The sequence below is a fragment of the Phodopus roborovskii genome, unplaced genomic scaffold (genome assembly GCF_943737965.1).
Source record: "Phodopus roborovskii unplaced genomic scaffold, PHOROB, whole genome shotgun sequence".
Classification (NCBI taxonomy): domain Eukaryota; kingdom Metazoa; phylum Chordata; class Mammalia; order Rodentia; family Cricetidae; genus Phodopus; species Phodopus roborovskii.
The window spans coordinates 8018612-8038782 of NW_026126416.1; the positions used below are offsets into that span (position 1 = coordinate 8018612).

Below are 20171 nucleotides of genomic sequence, written 5' to 3' on the forward strand. Positions count from 1 at the left end.
CACACACACACCACCCCAATTCCAAAATGGTTGCTCCAGTAGAAACTTGAAGAATAACAACTAAATACTGTAGGCAATTGGAAAGAATGTTTTCTTAGTCAACTCATCATTAGTCCTAAAACTAAGAGAACAGAATTGTGATATACAAAGATGAGGAAAACAGAAACAATATAATTATTACTTGCTATTTGCTCAATGCTCCATGTGCCTTTTTACAAAATCAGCTTACAAAAGGCTTTCTTTCCCTATAAAAATCTACTATCAGCTCATTTCCCCATTCTGGTCTCCTTTGCTATACCCTTTGCTGCTCCAGCCCACCAGCTTCCTGAGGCTTTGCACCCCTGGTCAAGGACTAGAGTGACTAAGACACTGTAACCTGAAGCTTGTTTTCTATTTAGGGTTCCTCTACCACTCTAGAACTGGTTCCTCTTTTATTAATGGTCAATGTTTCCCAAGCTCTCATAGAGCACTTTCATTTCACACAAGCTCCCATAGATTTCACGTTCCTATTCAAGGTTTGAAGTACCTCCTCCCATCAACCAAGGTTCTAAAATTGTCTTCAGGACTTTCCCCATATCAGGCATCCTGTAGTCCCCTCATACTCATCTCCAAAATGAACTTCAATTTGTATCTGGTCTCTCACTCCACTCTCCTATAACCATAGTATATGCTATCTCAGTGAATGGACTCAACAAACAATGAACTGGCTAGGATAGAAACTTGGACTTCTCTATATAATCATATAATCAACTTCCAAGTGCCCTGTTACTTCAGTTCCTTCCTCTACGTTTCAATTTACTTAAGAATTACCACCCTCCACAAAGCCTACATTCTTCCATCATTCTGCCCTAGCTGATGCCATCCAACTCAGATCCTATACCTGAACTCCTAGAATACAAATTCCTAGACCTTACCCTGTTTTCTAGAGTATAAATGGTCCCTATAAAACATGGCAGTCATGTTTTGGCTAGTTTTAGATTTATATCCAAAATAAGCTGTAGTGAGATATCCACCCCGCCTGCACCTGTTGCACTGACCATGCCCATTGGCCCATGGGGACAAGTGCAGGCGCGACCTGGGGGGAGACTAGATCTGGGGTCCCAACCCAGCTCACACTCTTACTTCCTGGTCAGAGACAGAGAGCATCCAGAGGCATCCTTGGGATAGGAACCTGCAGCGGTCATATGTTTCTGGTGTAAGTGATTTCTCCCCCAAATAAACATCCATCAGCCTATCATTTCCCAGATTCTTAATTACCATGCTTTAATAAGATTAGGAAGAGAAAACCTGTAGTACAACTCAAGTAACATACAGATCTATACAGCAAGCATCACAGCCTTTATAAAACAGCCAAGTACCAATCCTGGGATTATATAAATGACAACCAACACATTACAGCAGTATTACACACAGACAGGTTAAAAAGTACATCACAGTCTATGAGAGACAGGAGCAATTTTAGCTACTGCAATGTATTTACCTCATCATCTTTTCTCTTTTTAAAAATGCTATCCTCAACTTCACCAACTGCTAACATGATCATCTGTACTCTTTGCAGATTGACATAACCACTTTCTGTAAGGTAACCCTGTAAGTGATAAAATACATGTAAAATGATGTTCTTCGAAAATCAAATACTTCTGCTTTTAAATTATTCAAGAATAAACTTACCCCAGTTTTGTGTACCACGTTTTTGTATATGTTAACCAAACGATCAATTGCACCTTCCCTGCCACCAGGAGATAAACATTATTCATTAGGACCAGTGGGCTCTGTAAAGTCAAGAAGGCTGAGACAGTCATTGGAACATCCCACAAATATACATACCTAATCTCTAAGGACGGCAAGTGAGGAAGGAAATCATTCCCTACAAAGAAGCACATGAACACCCAGTCATCAATGCTCCTCTCCACATCAAATGGGAATGGTAAGCTGGCCATGGTGAGTTCTCTTTCCAGATACTACAACCAAAACAGAATGCTGGCATCAAAGCAATGAAAAGAACATGTTTGAGGAGTGCAGTTCCAATAACCAATGAAACATACCTCTCGAAGGACATTCAGCCGAAGAAAGATAAACTCCCCTTCTGCACAAGGAAGACTATCTGCAAGTTCATCGTGCTGTAAGAAAGACAGTGGAGATTACGCCCTGCCTAAACCCTGCAAGTTTTTCTACCCACCCATATTTTAGGGATTTAATATTAATTTTAAGTATTAAATTTAAAAAGTTCACCAAACCATTTTAAAATAATCACACCTAGACCAGAGCTATGCAATTATTTGGTATGAAGGGCCAGGAGTGCATATTTTACTTTTGGGGAAACACATACAGGTGAATATTCTTTCATGTTCTAGAATATTTTTATAACCCTTAAAAATGTCAAAGGAACTGGAGAGATGGCTCAGTGATTTAAGAATATTTGATGTTGTTTCAGTGAACCCACAATCAGTTTACAATACCCACATCAAGAAGCTCCCAACAGCCTGTAACTCCAGTTCCAGAGTACCACAACCCCATCACCACCCGCCACACACACACAGTTTCAAATAAAGCCTTTTAAAGAAAAATAAAAACAATTTTAATTCATAGGTCAATATGAACTATTTGCCTTTCATCATCTATGTCCAATCAATATTAGTATTTTGTTGCATTATTCCTCTGGTCCCTTCTTGGATACAGATATACTTCATTTATTCTATCTTCTATCTGAAATATCTGTTTTTTCACTTTTTCTCCAACCAAGTGAGCTCAAATAAGTGGAAAAATGGGAAAAAAACATAACAATGCCATGGTGTTTAATGTATTTGAATTGTTGTTCCTTTAAATAAATAGTAATCACTTAAAATGCCTTCCATAAACAATTCACATTCAATGGGCATCATCATCTACAAGAACTTACCTTCACAGAAATAAAAATTACATTGGAGAAATATAAAATAGAAAAAAAAATAAGTATATGTAAACTTTCAAATACAGATTTATTTCACATTACTTTAAAAGGTGCATTTCTGTGAAATACTTTTATGAGGCAGCCTGAACAGACTTGATGATTAACAGTACATTTTAAAAAAGTTAAACAGTATATTTTGTGGCAGTGCGCATATTTTCAATTGCAGTACTGTCCATTTTAAAGTTCTTACCTTTCCCTTCTTTTCTCTTGGCAAACCTTCACAATCCTTAACCTCATGTCCAAACTGATTACAAAGAGCACATGGTTTGGGTTTGTTTGGTTTGAATTCTTCTCTGATTATAGTGAAGTTAGGTTCATGTGTAGCAAGACCAAGCATAATGAGATCAGCTATCAGTCAATAAGAAAGGAAAAAAAAAAAAAACAAGTAAATGGTACTTTGGAAGGATCCTTTACCATAATCAAAATACTACTAAACAATGACAGGAGAAAAAGCCCCACTAAACACAAAGCAAGGCAACAAAACTTAAAAAGTCATCCGAGTCATAGTTCTATTTACAGTCATTCAGAGCCATGGACCTATAATAAACCACCACTCAAGATTATATATGGGAAACAGCCCACTGTAAAGTCAGCAACATGCTACCTAAAGTTTGAAAAAAAAAAAAAAAGAACAAAATTCATGTGCTCACTGATCACAGTATAACAGCAAATTAATAGTGGTTCCTACAAAAATTAGGCAAGACATCTAAGAACTGTCAACCAACCCTGAAATACCCACCACACAACACCCACCAATATACTCTGGTTTAATCCAAGAACAGTAAATCCTCAAGAAGAAACATACATACCATCAGCTCCACATAAACAATGATGAGTATTTGGGTCATGGTTAGGCTGGGCTAAAAAAGGAGGGAAACAAATTATTTATAGAAACATATCATATACACAGAAGTAGCAAAACTTGCCAAGCATTTTCTAATTAATGACCTTTTTGTTTTTGGAAGTGCTTGGGATAGAATACAAGGTACTCCATGTGCAGGTAAATCATCTACCATTAAGCTATATCCCCAGACTGACTTATGTTTGTTAGAACATACAATCATATACTTTTGAATTTTACCTCTTTGTCTTCTAATATAATCCATGATTTTGTGTTCTCCTTCACCAGGTGCACTAGCATCAGATAATATAACCTATTAAAAAAGGTTTTATATATTTAGTTCTCCTCCCCAATTTCTACCAGAACCAAGAGGGAAGAACTGACTGACTTAAGAAAAACTGAGTTGATATTATTAATGTGGTGTCACTAGTTGGAAAAATCACTAAAGATGTATGCTAAACACTCACACTATACCACTGATTAACTGACTTATCACATAGAATTGAAAAGAATAAAATGACTAGGGTCAGATACCATTTGTACTACTGATCAGGTCACAGATTCTGACTACTTACTGTCAAGGATATAGTACCAAATCTAAGAGCAACCAATAAAACAGTTTACCAAGTCTAATTAAAGGGAAACACACCTTAAGCTACAATTACAGAAAAGTTCACTCAAGTTTTATTTAAATGTTTATGAGAAATATCCATTTGTAAATGCAATCCCTTTCATCCGCTACATTTTGATGGCTAATGACAAATATACTTTCTAGTTGAAAATTACAGTCTTATACATATATTTTTAAACATTGTGAATTCCATTTTATAGCTTCATACTGAGATAAAACAACAAAATTGACATTAAGAGGAAATTCAGCCATAGAAAACCTGACCATGCAAGGCAACCCATTTCCAGTAACCCGGAAAGGTTCTCTTTTCTCTGACAGCCAACAAGCATTTTATGGGGAGAAGGGATAAATAATATCAGCCATGTCAAAGTATAACCTCAAATGATCACTCTAATCTTTCTGAAGTACCAAAGTGTGAAACTTACTGTCAAATTTTTCCACCCAGGGTCATTATTTAAACGATCAGCTATGTAATAGCGAAGGCATTTAGCAAGATTGTCCATGAACTCAGTCCCCTAAAATGATAGAAAGAAAGAAATTAACCTATCATTTAAGAGTTAGAAGCAGCTAGCAAAGCCTAAGACTACTTACTGGTGTAATACAGTTGCTGTCAAATCTTTCTTTTATTTCTTCTGGAGGAAGAAAGCCACCTAGACAAAAGAGGCAATGTTTTGTTTTCCCCATAAACAGTTAAGTAAATTAATCAACATTAATAACAGAAACAAAAACATTCAAATATGAAAGATGTTATCACTTAGAAAAAGATAACCCCCTTTCCAAGTAGAAAATAGCATTTTCCTCCTTCAATTTAAATAAAGCTGAATTACAGTGGTTCTCAACCTTTCTAATGCTATAAGACCCTTTAAAACAGTTCCTCATGTTGTGGTGACACCCAACCATAAAGTTATTTTCATTTATACTTCAAAACTGTAATTTTGCTACTGCTATTAATCATTATGTAAACATCTGACATGTAGGATATCTGACATACAACCCCTATTAAAGGGTTGTTTGACCCTCAAAGGGGTTACAACACACAGATTAAGAACTACTTCTTTAACAAGATTGTCAAACAATACATAGAATACAAAAGATGCTAAAACACAGTAAAATAAAAATCATGAAGTCTTTCCACTGTAAGAAAACAAATGGTTTTAATTTTGACAGTGGTTCTTAATAAATCATTAAGATATTCTATCATAAACAAGCTTTAAGAATCTTAATTACAAGCATTGGCTAAGATAACTATACACTTCCAAACAAATTACTATAGCATAGTAAAATTTATAAATGCAGACCCATGACATCTTTTTCTCCAGCTGAAAAATCCAATTACAGTGTCAAACATAATTGTGGCTTTCTTGTCTATTATAGTACTATAGGTAGCACATGCCAACAAATAAATCTGAAAAAAAAAAAAAACAATCATACCACATACACTGGGTTTGGGAAGAACCAGTTCTAGTTGGCCTCAGTATCCCTTTCCCACTTACCTTTCCTCTAACACTTAGCTCTACCCTAGGTACCCACCAGGAATTTTAAAGCATTGGGAACTACAGAAAAAGGGGAAAAGTCCAAATTAAAGATACATTCTCCCTACCTTTTGCAAGTATTTCTTCTCTGACTCGCTGCTTCTCAACTGCTGCTTCCATTCCTTCCTTTGATGCTCTAAACCTCCTTGACCGCTGTTGGTTCATTTTGGCACGCGGTGCCTAAAAACATATCTCATGCTTACATAATACTATTCAAAATAGTCACAAGCAAATCTATACAATGTATTCAACCATAGTAAATCCAAACTGCCTCTTCCCTCAACACCTTTGTATATGTCTCCTAGTACTTTCAAGTAACTAAATTCACTCATCAGTCTACGTCACTTCAAAAGGGCAATCATCACTAAGACATTAGCATTGCATAGTAAATGACAGAAAATAAGCACTAAAAGAAAGTATTAATGAACTATTGAAGTATCAATCAGGCTTTTCTTTCTAAAATTAACCACAATCAATATTTTTCACTATTCAACTTACTTTCATTAAGACAGTCAGAAAACAGTAAGAATAAAGAGAGACTTCTAAGTTATTTTAGCACTTACCACTCCATCTATTGCCATGTAGAGAAGTCTTCTTGGTCTTACGATATTGAAAAGTCTGTCAATGTACTCAAAAATTGCAACCATCATTTCATCTTCATTTTTTGGTGCTGGTCTATAATAATAAGCAGACGATGTAATAGAATATAGTACTTCTGTGGCCTGTGCTATCAATGGCAAAAATGGATTACATACTTGTCTTCAGGGTGAGTACAAGGATGAATGATTCCATTCATATCCAAATACAGATTATCAAACTCCACATCATTTGGATTAGGTTTACTGGCATCAACTGGAATCTTTACACCATTGCATTCTTTTGGCTATGAAAAAGTGATAAATAGTTTGATAGTTAAGATCTAAATATGACAGGTACTAAGCTCAATATGAACCAATTTAATTTCAGAACTGAAAATAAAAACTTCAAGTACAAACAGAATCAAATTAACCCATTAAAATGTAAACGGCTTCTAATTCAAGTTAACTATTTCAGATCGCTGAGGTATCCAAGCAGGTTGAAGGAGTCTCTTAGTGACTTTCCTCATCATTCACATCAAGTTCTGTCAATTTAATATAAAATGCTTTTCCATCCCCTTCCATGCCATGAGCATATCATGCTATTATACCTAGAAAGTCACAATTACCTTCCAACGCACTGCCTCACCAGTACACAATCTCATTTCCAGATCAGAATTTAATCAGCAAAACACAAAAAGCATCTTTGCCTAACCTTGCCTACTTTCCTAGTGCTTTCCATACCAAACAGAGAAACATTAAGCCTGCCCTACAACAATATTATGTAGCTTATTCATTTCTCAAAAGCTCCTATAAACCCTATGTAGTGCCTAACACCTGTACCCAGCACTCAGGAGGCTGAGAAAGGAGTAAGGAATAGCCTAAGTTAAAGGCTAATGGACTACATAGTAAGTTCCATGGTTATATAGTAAGACTCCATCTCAAAAGAAAACCTACAAGCAAAACAAAGCAGAAAAACAAAAGTTCCATCTCACACTGCTGTCATTTCACACTACCTTTCTATTGCACCTCTTGGTAGAATGCTGCCTTCTTCTCTACCAATACTCAGTTCCTAAAGAATTAAGAAGTTTTCAGAGCCTAGACACAAATCAAAAGTCACTCACTTCATGGTATCTGTAACCTACCACCTTCTTGCCTTTCCTTAGAACTTTGCCTATATTCTTGTAGTAACCACCAGTTTTATATTGAATTGTCACTTTCACTGCTTTGAAGGACTGCTAAGTCCTTCAAAAAGTAGGGTTGTATCTCAAAGGTATCACAGTACTTTTGCTTTTTTCTTCCAGAATTTCAACGAAAAATTAAGACCTAATTTTTGTTTTAATAATAGTATGAGTCCTCAAACTAATACAAAGCAATAGGACCAAAACCAAAAACTGTACATAATTTAAAAGCCCACTGTGTACATGCTAAGTCATAGTTAAACATAAAACATTATGCTAAATGATAGCAGTCACCAAAGTCCACATCCTTTGTGATTCTATAATAAAGTCTCAAATAGACAAAACTATATAAACAGGAAATTGATAACGGCTGTGTCAACCTGAGGGTGGGGAAAGGGTGGGAGAAATGAAAGTAACTTTTAATGAGTATGCGATGTTTTAGATAGTGAAAAAAAATCTAATTTATATACTAGCAATGAGCACACAACAATGCAAATACTAAAATTACTGACACTGCAAGGCAAGATGGTGTACACTGTTGATTCCAGCATGTGGGAGGCAAAGACAGTCAGATCTCTATTAGTTTGAAGTCAGACTGGTCTATATAATGAGTTTCAGGACAGTCAAGACTGCACAATGAAATTCTGTCTCAAAAAGCAAATAACCAAAAACAAAACAATTTTAAGCAAGTTAGTTTCATGACATAGAATTTATATCTCAAGGGTAATAAAGAATGAACGTGATCAAAATAATTTTATGTGTATGAAGATATCACAGTGAAACCCATTATATACATATTTAGCATAATAATAATAAAGGTATACCTAAATAAAGCTGTTTAAAAAGTAAAAATCTGGAGCTAACTTAGGTAGGGAAAAATCTCATGAAGACAAGGACTAATAAATGGCAGTATACCCATGTACTGGATTGCCAAACTAAGTAAGATCTAAAAAGCAAGCTGGATGGTCAGAAACATACCAATGAACAAAAATCCCAGAGGAAGAAAAATACATTAAGTTACTAGATACTGTCAGGGCTGAATACACATGCAGTGGAAGCACAGAAAAAAGCAAGGCAATGATGGCAAACACCATTTCAGAAAAGTGGTTACTCAGAGGAAGGGAAGGCATGAAAGCAAGCTTCAGTGTGTATTGTAACTGAGGGTGAGGGAACTTTAGACAGTTCTGTAGAGTCAGGCAAGAGGGTCTCGATCAGAGTTCCAGGAAAGCCAGAGCAACGTATAAAGACACAAACAAACAATAAACACATGTGTCTATCCCAAGTCTTTGGAAAATGTTCTAAGGACAAACAGTAACTTTACCAAGAAAACCCATGAAAATGTATGAAAGAAAAAAGAAAAAAAAATGTACATACAATGGCAAGGAAAGAAAAGGATGGGACAAAGAAAAATATTCAAAGAACACTGAAATATTCCAAATTTTAAAAAATATACCTAGAAACTCTATGAACTCTAAAATACAGACAACATCACAGTAGAAATGCTGTAATATACAAAAAGGAAAAAAAAATATATATGGGCATATACTAGGAGAACCAAGGAGTTGGGATAAAGCTCAAAAAGGCTAGAAAGTTGGCTCAAGCAATTAAGAGTATTTATTGCTCTTGCAGGGGACCCAGGGTTGGTTCCCAGCACCCACATGGCAACTTACAACCATCTGTAATCCCAGTCCCTGTGAAGTGGATGTCCTCTTCTGGACTCCAAAAGGCACCACACACACAAAGTACACACACATTCATGCAGGTAAAACGCTCAAACATATCAAATAATAAATCTAGAGCATTTAAATAAACAAATACATAGTAAATGGTTAATAACTTTCAAGAGAACCTCAGTAAGAACAACATCTTCCTTCTCTGGAAGCAGTAGGATGGCATAAAAACACTAAGTGTTAACCAAGGAAAACTTTTATCTAGGAAATAAGAAAGTTATCTTTAAACAATGAAGATGAAAGCAAGCAAGATGCTCAAAGGGTAAAGGCCCTTGCTGCCAAGCCTGATGACTATGAGTTCAACTCCTGGAACCCACATGGTAGAAGATCTGACCTCCATATGCACACCATATCATATACCCAAGGTCCCCAAATAAATAAAATAAATATAATTTTAAAGCATGTAGTCCAGTGAGATGTCTCACGGGGTGAAGGCAATCCTTTATTGAGCAATCCTGGTCACCTGAACTCAATCCCTAGAAGCAACATAAGGTAGACAAAGAACCAACTCTGAAAAATTGTCCTCTGACCCCCATGTACATGCCATGGCACACAGTCTCCATATTGTGTTATACATACATAATAATAAATGTTTTTAAAAATAAAGGTGAAATAAAGACTTCTCTGTGAAGAGAAACAGAATTTGTACATAGCAGGTTTAACATCCTAGAAATATGAATGTTCTTTGGACTGAAAAGAAGTGACTCTGCAAGATAATTCATACTCTATAGCGATAATGTCAGAAAAACAATCTTTAAAAAGCAAAACAAGACAATGAGTAAAATAAAATCACTAATGGAAGTTTTAGAAAACAACATTAGAAAATGCTCACTCAATGCAAAAGGAAAGAACACAGGAGGTAAAACTACATGAAACATAGGAAAGAAAAGGTCAAATGGGAAATACAAATCCAAATACAGTGGCAATTATGCCGCAACTACACCACAGAATGCTAGTGGATCAAAATGTATCTAATCTACAAGAAACAGCGTTGAGACTCAATACAGAATAGAAGTTTACAGGTAGGGAGAAGAAATCAGGCAAATCACCAATATAAGAAAGCTAAAGTAGCTCCACTGTGTATGTATGTGTGCCTGCTTGTTTATATGCATACCACGTGAATACAGGTAACACTGGGGACCATGGAACTGGAGTTTACTGCCAGGTGTGAGCTACCCAAAGTAGGTACTGGGACATAGGTCCTCTTCAAGAGCAGTAAATATTCTTAACTACTTTTAATTTTTAATTACATTTTATTTCATTTTTAAATGTGGAGGCAAGGAGCATGCACAGGACAACCTGGTAGAATCCTCTCCATGTGAGTTACAGAGCTCAAACTTAAGTCTTGAAAGCATATGCCTTTACCTACTGAGCCATTTTACCAGCCCTCAAAATAAGACTCTAAAACAAAAAATATTAATAAAAGAACATCCTCTAGCAGGGTGATGGTGGTGCATGCCTTTAATCCCAACACTCGGAAGGCAGGCAGAGCCAGAGGGATATGAGTTTGAGGGTAGCCTGGTCTACAGAACGATTTCCAGAACAGGCAAGGCTACACAGAGAAACTTGAAAAGCCAAAAACAGAGGAGGAAGAAGAGGAAAAAGAGGAAGAATAAGAAGAGGAGAAGAAAGGAGAAAAAAAATTCTTTTCTAGCTTCTGTGAGCACCAAGTATGAACATGGTGCACATACACAGATGCAGGCAAATATTGATAAACATAAAATAAAAACAGACCTTTAACAAAAAATCTCAATCAAACCAGGCAAGATGGCAAACATCTGTATTTGTTTGCATTCAGTCAGCTGAAACAACAGGATCCTGAATCTGAGGTTAGCTTTGTTTACACAATGGACTATGCCTCAATAATAATAATAATAATAATAATAATAATAATAATAATAATAATAATAAATATTTCAATAACCTAACCCTTTCTCCATTTCAAAACCCCCACAAAAAGGGATAAACCAAGCCTAACGTAAAACAAAAAGAATGGAAATTATCGTAGAAAATAACTAGAAAATGGAGGTGGGGGTTGAAGGTGGAATGTCTTCTGTGTATATATGCTTGTCTTATTGGTTGATGAATAAAGCACTGTTGGCCAATAGGGAAGCAAGATAGGCAGGACTAGGAGAGGAGGAAGAGGATTCTGGGAAACATAGGCAGAGTCAGTCACCATGCAGGACACTTACATTACTGAGTAAGTCATGTAAGTCACAGCCTCGTGGCAATACAAAGATTGACAGAAATGGGTTAATATTTAAGACAGAACTAGCCAATAAAAAGCCCAAGCCAATAGCCAACAATATTATAATTAATATAAGTCCGCATGTTCATTTGGGGCTGATGAGGCTCTGGGACCAGGCTGGCAGAAAAGAATGCTCATTGGGGGGGGGGGGGGAGAGTCGGGAGAGAACAACACACCAGTGAAACTAAGCCAATCTTTCAAAAAAGATCAATGAAACTGACAGCCCTTTATTTAACCCGAGCAAGAAAAAGACTGAAATTACTAAACTGAGACATAAAAACTTATTTTACTGCAAACTTTATAAAACAAAAATAATTATTAAAATACTACAAATAAACATATTAACAAATTAGCCAGCACAGACAAACATATTACTAGAAAGACATAACTACCAAAATCATTCAAGAAGAGATGATCAAAACAAACCAATAATAAGTGAAGAAACTGAATAATTCAAAAACTGACCAGTAAGAAAACCTCAGGCCAACAGTGGTGAATTCTACCAAGTATGCAAAAAGAATTCATACCAGCTATTCATCAACCCTTTCCAACGTTCCTTAATTCATTTTATAAAGCCGGTATCATCTTAACACCAAATTCAGACAAAGCACAACAGATGAGTATCTCATGAGACTATTAATGCAAAAATTCTCAACAAAACACTAGCAAATAAAAGTCAGCCCCCCCCCCCAAACACTAGCAAATAAACGTCAGCCACTATCCCTAGAAACACACACACAGAACCAAGTGAAATTTGGCCCAAGAATACAAACTCAATTTAACATTCAAAACTTAACTCAATATATCATACTAATACCAAAGCCAACCTGGACTACATAGTGAGATTCCCCATCTCAAAAATATAAAACACAAATCACCAACTAAAAGACATTGCAAGAATGCTACAAGCATTTTTTGTAAATATGCCTGCAAAAAGAAAACTACTGAACTGAACCCAACAATAATAATAATAATGATAATAATAAACAATATAACATGACCTCCGAAATCTTTCCAGGGAACACAAAATAGGTTTAACACATTTAAAAAACGAAAATCAATGTAATGCACCATATGAACTAAAACTTCTTAAGAAAACAGGAGAACTCAAATGATCTTGACAAATACTTAAGTTTTAGCAACAATGCAAAAATTTAAAAGGAAAAGCTTACTAATCATTATAATTCTAATTTTTAAGGGGCTGGAGAGATAGCTTAGTGGATAAAACCACTGCTACCCTTCCAGAGGACCTGGGTTCAATTCCCAGCACTGACATGATGGCTCAAAACTCCTCCACGGGTTCCAACTCCCTATCTCAGGCACTGTACATCCATGCTACATAGACCTACATACACCCAAGCAAAACAATCATAAACACAAAAATTTTAATTTAAGGTATTTTTTAAGTAAGAGTGTAATCAGAAGATTAACAGAAAATGTGTGTAAAATATTTATCAACCTAAAGACCTCTATCTAGAATATCTAAATAAAACTGAACATAATCTTAATTCACATAAGGTCACAAAAATTAGAACAGACCTCTTGTCTAAGAAAATTACATAAAGTACTTGATAAAATGCTTTATTATCATTTGTTACTAAGAAAACGCAAGTTTAAAACCACAATATGATGACATTATGCTAGAATATCTAAACCTATAAAGACTAATCATTGGCGATGAAGTGAAGTAACTGAGAACTCTCATGTGCTGCTGAAATCAAAAGACGGCATACCTAACATACAGACTGGAGGACTGATCTTTCTAGTTAAAACATAGGCCTACCACGTAATCTCATCATTTCACTCCTAGATTTCCACACATAAATGGAAGTGTATGTGTCCATGACGTAAAGAAGTACACAGGTGCTCATGGGTTTTTCTCTAACAGTCCCAAACAAGAAACAATGTTCCTCTCTGAGAGGAATGAAAACAAACAAACAAAAACCAAATATAACACAGCCACAAAACAATATGCTAGCAATCTTGCAAAGATTAGCTAGATTGACTGATACTGTGCTTACTTCAGCAGCATGTACTCAGAACTGTAACAAACAGGGAGGATTAGCAGTAGATCAGCATAAGACTGACTACTATTCCTAATCAAATTAGCCAAGAGAGGAGATTCAAATTGATAAAGCCATAAATGAAAAAGGAGATAGATATCACAATAGATAACAAAAAAAAAAAAAAAATTCAAAGACCCATTAGAGACGACTTTGAAAACTACTCCAATAAACTGGAAAATCTGCAAGTGGATAAATTCCTAGACACATATGACTCACCAAATTTAAAATTTATGTTTAAACACACCTACAATGTACACTGAAAGTGAAGCTGTAATAGACTCTCCCAACAAAGAAAAACCCAGGCCAGGGCAGATTCATTGCTGAATTCTACCAGATCTTTAAATAAGAAGTCGCCATGTTCCTCAAATAGTTCCATGAAATAGAAAGAAAGCTGCTAACCTCATTCTCAAAAAAGAGTACCACTCTGACAGCAGAAGGAAATATGGACACAACAAAACTACAGATAGATCATTCTTCCCTGTGAACACAGACACAAAATTCACAGTAAAACACTTTCAAACTGAATTCAAGGACACTCTAAAAAGACCTTATAATGAAGTTTGTTTCATTCCAGGTACACAGGAATCCCTTCAACATACACAGATCTAATACACCACATAAATAGAGCAAAGGTGAGAAAATGATATGATCTCAGATGCAGAAAAGGCCCCCAACAAGGTTCAACACTCCTTTATGATAAAACCCTGAAGAAATCAGGAATAGAAGGAACATACTTCAACATAACAAATGTCAAATACAACCAACTCAGCCAATAATAAATGGGGGGGGGGAGGAGAAAAGCATTTTCTCTAAAAAGAGGAATAAGGCAAAGATGCCCACTCTATCCACTCCTATTTGCAATACAGTACTAAAATTCTTAGCTGGATTAATAAAGCAAGAGAAAGAGAAACCTGATATAAATAGGAAAGAAGAAAGTAAATTATTCCCATTTGCAGACTGAATGTTCTATACCCAAAAAGCCCTAAGGATGGCACAGAGGGTAAAGCTATTGCCACGGCATTCTCACACACACATAATTTTTTAAAGACTACTCTAAAGATTCTACCAGAAAACTCTTAGAACTGATAAACATCTTCAGTGAAGTAGCATGATATAAAGTCAGCATTAGAATAAAAGAAGCAAAAGGGCCAGCAAGGAACTACCAACAAGTCTGATGAACTGAGCTTGAACACCAGGATCCACATAGTAGATAAAACCAAATTTGTTCTCTTATCTCCACAGACATACCAAGGCACACTCACACATACACATGTGGTTATTTTGTTTTGCTTTAATGGGTAGCAGCTCAGAATAAGTGACAATTTATTAAGAAGTTTGAATCCCAGGATCATTGTGTAATAAGCAGGCTGTGCATACCTGTAACCCTAGAGTTGGGAGAGTGAGACCTGGAGATCTTGGAAGTTTGCTAGTGTCAGTTAGATTCACCTAAAAAGTGAGCTCCCAGTTCAATGAGAAACCCTGTCTTAAATGAATAAGGTGGGAAGTAAACAAGGAAGATACCCAATGTCTTCTTTCCGCCTCTTCACAAAAAAGCACAGCACAAACAACCTGTGTGCATGCACCACACATAAAACCCCAAAATAAAACATTAAAGAATGCAGACACTAGAAGACAAAAACCTTCCATGCCTTGGACAGGCTCAAGAGCAATGTACAGACTCAATATAACTCATATAAAAGTTCCAAAGACATTCTCCACAGAAAGAAAAGAAAAAAAAAATCAAAAGCACAAAAAAGCCAAAGCAATCCTGAACAAAAAGAACAACACTAGAGGTGTCACCCACTCTCAAATTATACAACACAGCCATAGTAACAAAAATAGCGTTGTTACCAACCTTAGCAACCACAAAAAGAGCCATGTAAAAAAAGAAACAGAGGCCCCAGAAGTTTAAAAAAAAAAAAAAAAAAAAGCGTAATAGCCACCATGCATTTGGCAAAAGTGCCAAAAACCATGCCAGAGAAAGTCTCTTCAACATGCCATGCTACAGAACTGAGTATTTACATACAAAAGAACAAACCAGAACCCTGTCTCTTATTCAGTACAAAAGAAATTCAAAATAGATCAAAAATCTTAAATACTAGACCTGAAACTCTACAACTACCAAAAGAAAATACAAGGAAAACATTTTAAGATTAAAAAAAAAAAAAAGATCAGACAAATGAGAAGGTGAAGAGACAGCTCAGTGGCTGCAGACACTTGTTGCTCTTATAGAGGACCAGTTTGGTTCCCAGCACCAACATGAAGTGCTTCATGACTGCCTGTAACACCAGCTCTAGAGGAAATCTAGTGCCCTCTTGTGGCCTCAGAGGGCACTCATACAAACACAAACAAAAACCAAAAAATAAAGTGGCCAATACTACCACCCCCCCAAAAAAAAAGAAAAAGAAAAAAGAAAAACCTTAATCATCAAGAAATACAAATCAAAACTACAATGAGATTTCACCCTAGTGAAAATGGCTATCATAAAGAAATCAAACATCATGTACTAGCAAGGATACTGGGGAGTGGTGATAACACATTGCTAGATGGAAAAGTATGTCTGCAGCCTTTATGGAAGTGAATATGGAGATTCCTAAAGAAAATATGAAAGAGAAAAAGGTAGAACTACTATATGATGTGATTTAACTACTGTTAATATTCCTGAATATATACTAGAAAGAATACAAGTCAGCATACAACAGAAATATTTGTACATCCATATTTATTGAGACACTATGCTGAACAGCCAGTACCCAGTTTATTAAAAAAACAGCCTAAGAAAGAATTCTATGTATACAGAAAGATGTGTACATACACACACTGAAGTATTATTAAGCCACAAAGACAACTGAAAAATATACTTAACAACTAGGCTAGGACAAATAACCCATGCATTCTCTCAAGAGGATTCTAGACTTCTGCTGGAAGAAGATAATGGGAAGGAGTAAAGAAAAGCAAAGTGCATAACATATACACATGAGAGTGTGATAATAAAATTCATTAATATAACAAATACATAGCAGCTGGGCACAGTAATGCATGCCTATAATCTCAGCACCGAAGGATCATGAGTTCCTGGAAAGCCTGTACTATATAAAGAGACTTTGTTTCAAAAATAAGGAGATGTAACAATATCATTAATCTCAAAATCTAACTATGTAACATGAATGTTATCTAGTCAATGAGCAATGAAGACTATATATACAGCATAAGGGCCAAGGTGTTTGCTTAGAAGGAAAGAACTGACTTCACAAAGTTGTCCTCTGACCTACACATGCCAAGGCAAACATGTACCCCTCCACTCCTGTCCTTGGTGCACATACACACACTCAAAGCAATTTCACCAGGCAGTGGTGGTGCTTGCCTTTAATCTCAGAATTTGGGAGGCAGAAGCAGGTAGATCTGAGTTCCAGGTCAGCCTGGTCTTCAGAGTGAGTTCTAGGACAACCAGAGCTACACAGAAAAAGTCTTGAAACAAAGGAGAAAAAAACACTCATCCACATTCTTCTAAACAATACTAATTAAACTGACCAGTTCTGTAACACAATAAATGATCCAGAGACAGATACTGGGGTTCAAGCTGAAGATCAGAGAATCAAAGCAGCCAAACTACCAGAGAGCTCTTACCTCTGATAGGGCTGGGGTGTTCCTATTCTCAAAGTGGCTGGAGAATGAATGCCCAATCCTAAAAACCTTGCTCTGTCTTATATACCTCTCCAACGCTGGGATTAAAGGTGTGTGATCCCAGGTTTTAAGATCATCTTTGTGTAAGCTGTTTCTCGTTAGGACTGGATCAATCTTGTGTAGATCTGGGTGACTTTGGACCTCTTAATCCTGAGTCCTAAATTAAAGGTATATACCACCACCTCCTAGCTTTTGGCTTCTGGTATTAAAAGTGTGTGCCTGGCTTTGCTTTCTGAATCCTCAAATAAGCTTTAATAAATCATAAATAATGTATCACCACACAGCTCATACAAAGTCAATGTAGAAGGGGAGCTAGTTGGGAGGAATGATTAGCAGGAGGGAAACAAGATATTGTAAAGAAAGGGTGAATGGGACCTAAATATATTATGCAAATATGTGCAAATGGCATTATGAAAAGAAAAAAACCAAAACAAAACCAAAAACAAACAAACAAAAAAAATCAATTCCAAAGAATGAGAAGGGAAGTCATAAGTTAGGAGGATGACCTTCCTAGTTTCCACACAGGTACTGATATTTATTAGCTAGAAGTTACCTTGAATCTTCCTTTTCAATTTTCCTCTCTGTAATAAGCAGCTGTTATAAGCACCTAACAACCTAGTATCAATAAAGTGCTCTGAACAGTGACTGATACACAGTAAATACTACCAAAATCTTGCTTAAATAAGCAGATATCACCTAAATAGCCAGGCCTGGTGACCAGTACCTTTAATCCTGGCACTTGGGAGGCAGAAACAGGCATATCTCTTTGAGTTCAACCAGGGCTAAATAGTGAGATAGTGTCTTAAAAGAAAATTAACATTGAACTTTTCATCAACAATAATAGCTGAAAAGAATGCTTCTGGTGTCTTCATGGGAACTGGTTTTTCAACTTGAACTTTATTCTTATAAAGGTATTTTGGGACCTAAAATGACAGAAAACTCAGATCACACAGTGACATTTTCTAAGAATTCAATTCTTAGGCCACCTTTAAGCCAAGAAAGAAAATTCAGGAAACAGTCCCAAGAAGCATACTGAAAAAGTTCGGTGAAGAAAACATACAGACAACTCCAAGCTGGGAGTGGAAGTGTCTGTAGTTTGAAGCTAAACAGCAAGATCCTTTCTCCAAAGGAAAACTTAATACTTAAAAGAGGCGAAATGAAAAAAGGACTTGACAGAACACATGAAAAAAAAATTTAGATGGAGAAAGGTATAAAGTGCACCGGGTGAAAGGTTGGGAGGACGGGAGGGACCCGCTCTAGTAAAAGATAAGCAACCTACACTGCAATCACAGTATCTAACAGTCAACAAGACCACTTCTCTCAAAACTTATTTGGCCAAAGCTTTGACAATCTTGAATGAGAACTAAAAAGTACAGCGGACCAGAGTTGAGACAGCTTGAGGGGAAAAAAGCTAACATCAAATTTAGCAACTAGAAAAGGGATACTTTGTATAGAAACTAGTAAAAGGATACTTTGTACTGGAGATAGAATTTTTGTTTGTTTTGAAAGAGGGTCTCACTTGTAAGCCTTTGCTTGCTTTGAACTCAATATGTAGACTAGGCTGACCTGGAACTCAGGATCAGCCTGCCTCTGCTTCCCAAGTGCTGGGATAAAGGCATACACCACAACTTGGCTTGATAAAAATGTAAAGGTGTTCTCTGTTAACTTACAAAAGTTTACCAACGTCAGATATATGGATTAGCATTAGGGAGACAGAGTAATGGTGAATAAATGTCTAATTCCTCTTCCACCTAAAATTAGATAGACCTCGGGCAGATAAATCTAATATAAACATATTTAAAGATAGAACCAAGGCCAGGCATTGGTGGTGCACTGGGAGTTCAAGACCAGCGTGGTCTACAAGAGCTAGTTCCAGGACAGGCTCCAAAGTTACACAGAGAAACCCTGTCTCAAAAACCTTAAAAAAAAAAAAAAAAAAAAAAAAAACCCAAAGCAGTTCAAAGTGCCTGTCTCTAAGACCGGACAGGACAGGAAAGAACATAACAAGGAACTGTTGCTTTCCTTTGGCCCAGGGGAACACAGAAATATTAGGAATGGCACCAAAATAAAGCTTTTGGTTTCTTCTAAGATAGGAGATGAGAAAGTAAATAACCGAAAGCAGGAGAAATAGGTTCTCAGAGACAGGCGGGTAACTCGGTTCTAAAGCCAAAAGTGGGAGGGGACACATGTGTTCCGAACTTTTCCAATCCAGAAATTCTAATTGAGAGTAACAAGTCGAACTCGGACAGAATCACGGGAAAGATGAAAGCAAAACTCACGAATCGGAACAGCTAAAAGTCTATCTCCAAACAAGCAAACTAACACCAACTGAGAAACCGGAAAGTGAAACAGCAAGCTCCCCCGTCCCAGTCCTTCGGAACTAGCTGCCCTAAGCGAACGGTTAACTGCAACAAATCGACAGGCTCGGGAGGGAAACATGCGATCCGGCCACCGGGAACGCCGAGTGCAACACGCGTGTGGACTAGCAAGCGGCCCCTACCCTGCCGACCCTGCAGCCCGCGTCAGGGGCCACCCAGTCAGGGCGCCCTCCGGAGCCCTGAGCTGCGCGGGCAGCCAAGGAAACAAAGCCGTGGGCGGAGCCCCGGGGTGCCCCGCTTAGCGGGCGGGGGAGGAGCCGCCCAGACCCCCACAGACCCCCGACTCTCGCTCGCTCCTCCCAGACCGCCTCCGGAACCGCGAACCCGCGGAGCGGCCCGCGAGGCTGCCTGGGGC

The 20171-nt window shown here is 37.0% G+C and overlaps 1 protein-coding gene across 1 annotated transcript in view; it reads right to left on the minus strand.

The window, feature by feature from the left end:
• The window catches only part of Xrn2 (5'-3' exoribonuclease 2), a 69920-nt gene that overhangs the window by 49493 nt on the left and 256 nt on the right, over positions 1-20171 (minus strand). The window contains exons 2-13 of the mRNA XM_051183227.1: positions 6710-6837; positions 6518-6629; positions 6023-6134; positions 5014-5072; positions 4848-4937; positions 4032-4104; positions 3760-3810; positions 3141-3298; positions 2046-2120; positions 1828-1961; positions 1672-1729; positions 1481-1588 (exon numbers count right to left, since the gene is read on the minus strand). Of these exons, the coding sequence (XP_051039184.1) occupies positions 1481-1588; positions 1672-1729; positions 1828-1961; positions 2046-2120; positions 3141-3298; positions 3760-3810; positions 4032-4104; positions 4848-4937; positions 5014-5072; positions 6023-6134; positions 6518-6629; positions 6710-6837 (1158 nt within the window). The remainder of the gene's footprint in view (positions 1-1480; positions 1589-1671; positions 1730-1827; positions 1962-2045; positions 2121-3140; positions 3299-3759; positions 3811-4031; positions 4105-4847; positions 4938-5013; positions 5073-6022; positions 6135-6517; positions 6630-6709; positions 6838-20171) is intronic.